A 5,835-nucleotide genomic window follows, 5' to 3' on the forward strand; every position below is an offset into this window, starting at 1 on the left:
ATTTAAACTACCTCCTCTTTAACCTAATTAATTGAATTTCTTTAAATTTTTTTATCTAAATTAAATTACTTTACAGTTTTAACAATAATCAATAATTAAATTAAATTAAATTTCTTTACCGTATCAATTAAATTACTATTAAAACCATGTACTCGCATAAAACATGTAAATATGCTTGTTATAATAAGCACGAGGACCATGATGTAAATATAATTGTCTAACAATGAATACACTCGGACAGCGGTGGGTGTCTATTATTGAAAAAACACAAAACATAAATAAAAACATATTTATAAGCGTTATGACCGTCTGTTACAGTGATCTAATTATTATCACTTCAATCCTCCACTCAGCGGGTCCCCTACTCCCACACAGGACATTGTAATTTAGGACATTCTGAGACATCTAGCATACAAAACCACGTAAAATCTTCAACGCCTTCCACTTCTTCTAACTCAAGGCACCCTCCAACACTCATTTCCTGAAGCTCTGTCGCGTGCTCCAACCCCCGGATCCTCCTCAGCTTCACACATCCATCTGCGTAAAACCACTCCAAGGATACCAACTTTTCCATGCTGGGCAGTTCTTCTAACTCTGAGCACCCAGAAACATCTAGGGTTCTAAGATTTGTCGTCTGCCCCAACCCCTGTATAGTCTTAAGCTTCTTACATCCTTCTGCCCACAACTCCTCCAAGGATACCAACCTTTCGATGCCCGGCAATTCTTCTAACTCTGACCATCCAGAAACATCTAAAAATGTAAGGTTTGTAGCCTGAGCCAACCCGTGTATGCTCTTCAGCTTCATACATCCCTCTGCCCACAGCCCCTGCAAAGATACCATTGTTTCCAGACTTGGGAGTTCTTCTAACTCAGAGCACTCAGAAACAACGAGGGATTCAAGTTCTGTAGCCTGCGTCAATCCCCGTATGCTCTTCAGCTTCAGACATCCACCTACCCGCAACTCTACCAAAGATACCAACTTTTCCATGCTGGGCAGTTCTTCTAACTCTGAGCACCCAGAAACATCTAGTATTCTAAGATTTGTCGTCTGCCCCAACCCCTGTATAGTCTTAAGCTTCTTACATCTGGCTGCACACAACTCCTCCAAGGATACCAACCTTTCGATGCCCGGCAATTCTTCTAACTCTGAGCATCCAGAAACATCTAAGCGTATAAGCTTTGTAGCCTGAGCCAACCCGTGTATGCTCTTCAGCTTCATACATCCCTCTGCCCACAGCCCCTGCAAAGATACCATTGTTTCCAGACTTGGGAATTCTTCTAACTCAGAGCACTCAGAAACATCCAGGTATACAAGTTCTGTAGCCTGCGTCAATCCCCGTATGCTCTTCAGCTTCAGACATCCACCTACCCGCAACTCTACCAAAGATACCAACTTTTCCATGCTGGGCAGTTCTTCTAACTCTGAGCACTCAGAAACATCTAGGATTCTAAGATTTCTCGTCTGCCCCAACCCCTGTATAGTCTTAAGCTTCTTACATCTGGCTGCCCACAACTTTTCCAAGGATACCAACCTTTCGATGCCCGGCAATTCTTCTAACTCTGACCATCCAGAAACATCTAACCTTATAAGCTTTGTAGCCTGAGCCAACCCGTGTATGCTCTTCAACTTCATACATCCCTCTGTCCACAGCTGCTGCAAAGATACCATTGTTTCCAGACTTGGGAGTTCTTCTAACTCAGAGCACTCAGAAACAACCAGGTATTCAAGTTCTGTAGTCTGGGTCAATCCCCGTATGCTCTTCAGCTTCCGACATCCGGCTACCGACAACTTTTCCAAAGATACCAACTTTTCCATGCTGGGTAGTTCTTCTAACTCTGAGCACCCAGAAACATCTAGGAATCTAAGATTTGTCGTCTGCCCCAACCCCTGTATAGTCTTAAGCTTCTTACATCCGTCTGCCCACAACCCCTCCAACGATACTAACCTTTCGATGTCCGGCAATTCTTCTAACTCTGAGCATCCAGAAACATATAAGCGTATAAGCTTTGTAGCCTGAGCCAACCCGTGTATGCTCTTCAGCTTCATACATCCGCTTGCCCACAGCCACTGCAAAGATACCATTGTTTCCGGACTTGGGAGTTCTTCTAAATCAGAGCACTTAATAACATCTAGGGATCTCAGCTTCGTCGCCTGCGCCGACCCCCGTATGCTCTTCAGGCTCACACAGTTGTCTGCCACCAACTCCTCCAAACATAAAAACGTTTCCATAGTTGGAAGCTCTTCTAAATGGTAACACCCAGAAACGTATAGGGATCTCAGCTTCGTCGCCTGCGCCGACCCCCGTATGCTCTTCAGGCTCACACAGTTGTTTGCCACCAACTCCTCCAAACATAAAAACGTTTCCATAGTTGGCAGCTCTTCTAAATGGGAGCACCCAGAAACATCTAGGAATCTGAGCTTCGTCGCCTGCGCCGACCCCCTTATGCTCTTCAGGCTGTCACAATCCTGTGCCCGCAACTCCTCCAAACATAAAAACGTTTCCATAGTTGGCAGCTCTTCTAAATGGGAGCACCCAGAAACATCTAGGAATCTGAGCTTCGTCGCCTGCGCCGACCCCCGTATGCTCTTCAGGCTGTCACAATCCTGTGCCCGCAACTCCTCCAAACATAAAAACGTTTCCATACTTGGGAGCTCTTCTAGCTCGGAGCACCCAGAAACATCTAGGGATCTCAGCTTCGTCGCCTGCGCCAACCCCCGTATGCTCTTCAGGCTGTTACAACCCCTTGCCCGCAACTCCTCCAAACAAAAAAACGTTTCCATACTTGGGAGCTCTTCTAGCTCGAAGCACCAAGAAACATTTAGGGATCTCAACTTCTTCGCCTGCGCCAACCCCCGTATGCTCTTCAGGCTGTGACAACTCTCTGCCCGCAACTTCTCCAAACATAAAAACGTTTCCATAGTTGGCAACCCTTCTAAATGGGAGCACCAAGAAACATCTAGGAATCTGAGCTTCGTCGCCTGCGCCGGGACCGGGATGCTTTTCAGCCTCACACATCTGCTTGCATGCAACTCCTCCAAAGATGCTGGCAACTGCAGAGGTGCGTGCAAAAGCAAAATGTTCACTCGTTACCACCACAAGTAAGATCATAATTCACATTATCATAATCTTACGAATTCTTTTCAAACGAAAATGTTGTGGGACAGTAATAGCTACTAAACATACAAACGTCAACCTAACAAATTTCTAAATATACAAACGTCAACATAACAAATTTCTACTTACTGATGATTCGCATTCACTGTCCGACAATGTTTCTAAATCGCTATCATCCACTCGTAGAACCCTTAATTTCTTCATTGTAACCAACGAAGGCAGGGAAGAGTGGGGACATCCTTGCCAGCTGAGCCACAATAGATTTGGTAACTTCACCCTCGTCAGGATGCGTTCCAAGAGAGAATCTTGAGTATGAAGAATTTGCAACGTCCTCAAAATGCGGTTCCAGCCATCATTTTCAGTCTCAATAACGTCACATAGATCATCTCCACCAAATTCGCCTTCAACCAGCCGAATTCCCCGCACGGTGATTTCCTGTCCATAGTTGAAAAACGAATGTTATGGCTGGTTCGTTCAAAAATTCGTACCACGCTTTTAGTGAATAATCTTAAAAAAGAGAATGACTAAACACTTACAAATGATTGTTGTGACAAATGATCAATAACGCTTTTGGTCTGCCAAAGACGATGTGGCGATGAAGTAGCAGCAACCTCTCTTCCCAGATCTCTTAAGTGGTCGTGCATACTTATACAATTCCTGTCGTCCACTTCTACAAGAGACTTGTCCTGCAGATTTAGAAACCCTCGCTTTCCTCTCCAATCTGATCCGTTCCATATGCTTATGGCCGAATCCCTGTTTTCACCTATGAAAAAGCACGCGATATCTAGGAATATCTCTTTTTCCTGTTTATCAAGTGAGCAATAACTTCTAAAAAGTGTCTTCTGTATGTCACTGGGAAGTATTTCTTTAAGATCCTCCCATTGGTCTTCCCACTCGGATATTTTTTTATTATAAAGTAATGCCCCAACTACTTTCAGAGATAAGGGTAATCCATTGCAACATTTTAAAAATTTATACACCAGAAGCTCAAACGCTGGGATCGGATTAGCTTGGCTGAACGCATAAGAACAGAAGAGCTCTAGCGAGTGCTTTTGATTAAGCCCAGATAGTCTATAAATAGATGAATTTTCAACTCTTGAGTTTCTCAGAACACCCCTATCTCTAGATGTAATCAATATTAAACTCCCTGAATTGAGATTGCCATAAAAAGTTTGAAAGGGCAAAAATGCATTCACCTGGTCCACATTATCTACATCATCCAATACTATTAAAGCTTTAAAACGTCCGAGAGGCTCTTCCAGCATCCCTGTACCTTCATGAACGTTGTTTACCTTGTTATCCCATCCATTCAAGCTGTTAAGAAGTTGACTCTGTAACAAATGTAAAGACCCCTTACTTGCATGATCTCTGACGTCAGCTAAAAAGCAGGATTTATCATAACCTGATCTCTTCCTATTGAAGAATGCTTTTGCTAAAGTTGTTTTCCCTACGCCACCTAACCCCACAATACCCAATATCTGAGGTTTCCCGCTTTGCTCTGTCTGCAACAGCACTGTATCTTCAAAATCTTTGAGCTTTAAATCCAACCCTGTTGGATAATCAGCCACGTGCAAGCCTGGCTTTGGCACCATTTCTGACAGACGTTTAACCAACTGATCTAGCAGCTCGAACCCCAACTCCTCACTAATTATTCAGAAACAATAAGTAGACCTAGTGAGAAACAAACGCCTATGTCTATTTATCAGTATAAAACACAACTATATCAATACGGAAGGTTGAGTTCTCACCCATCATCGGACGACTTCAGCTCGAAACCGCTATTATTTGCCACTTGCTCAAGTGCATTTCTCCATTCTTTAACAGTGTTGGTATCATATCGCCCCTTCGTTTCATGTGATTGCAGGGCTTCACCATAAGAGTCCTGTATCCACCGAACTTTAGCGGGAGTGACACGATAAAACACGGGAACTATAGGAGCTTTTGACTGTAACATCATTACGAGCTCGTTCAGGCACCAAGATGACTCAGCATATCTAGGAGAAAGGATCGCCACATGAACAGAGGCGGTTCTAATAACGTGCTGTAATTGAGAAGAAATTTCGTATCCCACTTGCATCTCCTCGTCATCGAGAAAAGCCGTCAATCCTTTCTCTTGGAGGCGAAGATACAGAGATCTGGCGAAGGTTGTCTTCACGTCAACCCCGCGATGGTTTATGAAAATTTTGAAGGATTTGTAGGTGGGATTAGCCACGGCAGAGGTGGAGGATGAGGATGTAGCCATTGCGAACTGGAAAACAAAAATGAAAGGTAGTAAGGTTCGATACTATGGACGCAATTTGCAGAGGGGTAGCCAAGTTAGGGTTTGTAAAGCGCAGAGAGATCGTGGGAAACACTGGCTATAGATATTAAACCTTCACCTGCGGTTTATGCAAGGTTATTTTATGCACCTGTGGTTTATACGTAGTTATTTTATAAAATACAGAGCATAGTCACCGACATCGAGCATCAAATTTCAACGCATTTTTGAAACCCCACGCGCATTCAACTAAAGGTAAGACGCAAACAGGCCCCACACGCAATTGGAAGTAACACGTAGGCCCCACAAGATGCTGCGTTAATTAAACGCGTATACATTTAAAAGGAAAAGATGCTCAACTGTCCAAAATTTTGACAAGACTGAATTCTCAAATGTGATTTTGAATATATAAATGAATTGAGCGTTTCCATAAATTTTGAAAGCATTTACACCGTAGATAGA

The 5,835-nt window shown here is 43.4% G+C and overlaps 1 protein-coding gene across 1 annotated transcript; it reads right to left on the reverse strand.

Moving 5' to 3' along the window:
* Window positions 1–207: 207 nt before the first annotated feature.
* LOC149200965 (uncharacterized) lies at window positions 208–5,466 on the reverse strand. Its single transcript, XM_089402834.1, has 4 exons — window positions 4,865–5,466; window positions 3,653–4,760; window positions 3,246–3,551; window positions 208–3,052 (listed from the first exon to the last, which is right to left on the reverse strand). Exons 1-4 carry the CDS (start codon window positions 5,356–5,358, stop codon window positions 362–364), a joined length of 4,599 nt encoding a protein of 1,532 aa, XP_089258960.1. The 5' UTR covers window positions 5,359–5,466; the 3' UTR covers window positions 208–361.
* Between the last annotated feature and the right edge of the window lie 369 nt (window positions 5,467–5,835).

Source organism: Pinus tabuliformis, chromosome 2_1 (genome assembly GCF_031772625.1).
Source record: "Pinus tabuliformis cultivar Carrire ecotype Pingquan chromosome 2_1, CPIR1, whole genome shotgun sequence".
Classification (NCBI taxonomy): domain Eukaryota; kingdom Viridiplantae; phylum Streptophyta; class Pinopsida; order Pinales; family Pinaceae; genus Pinus; species Pinus tabuliformis.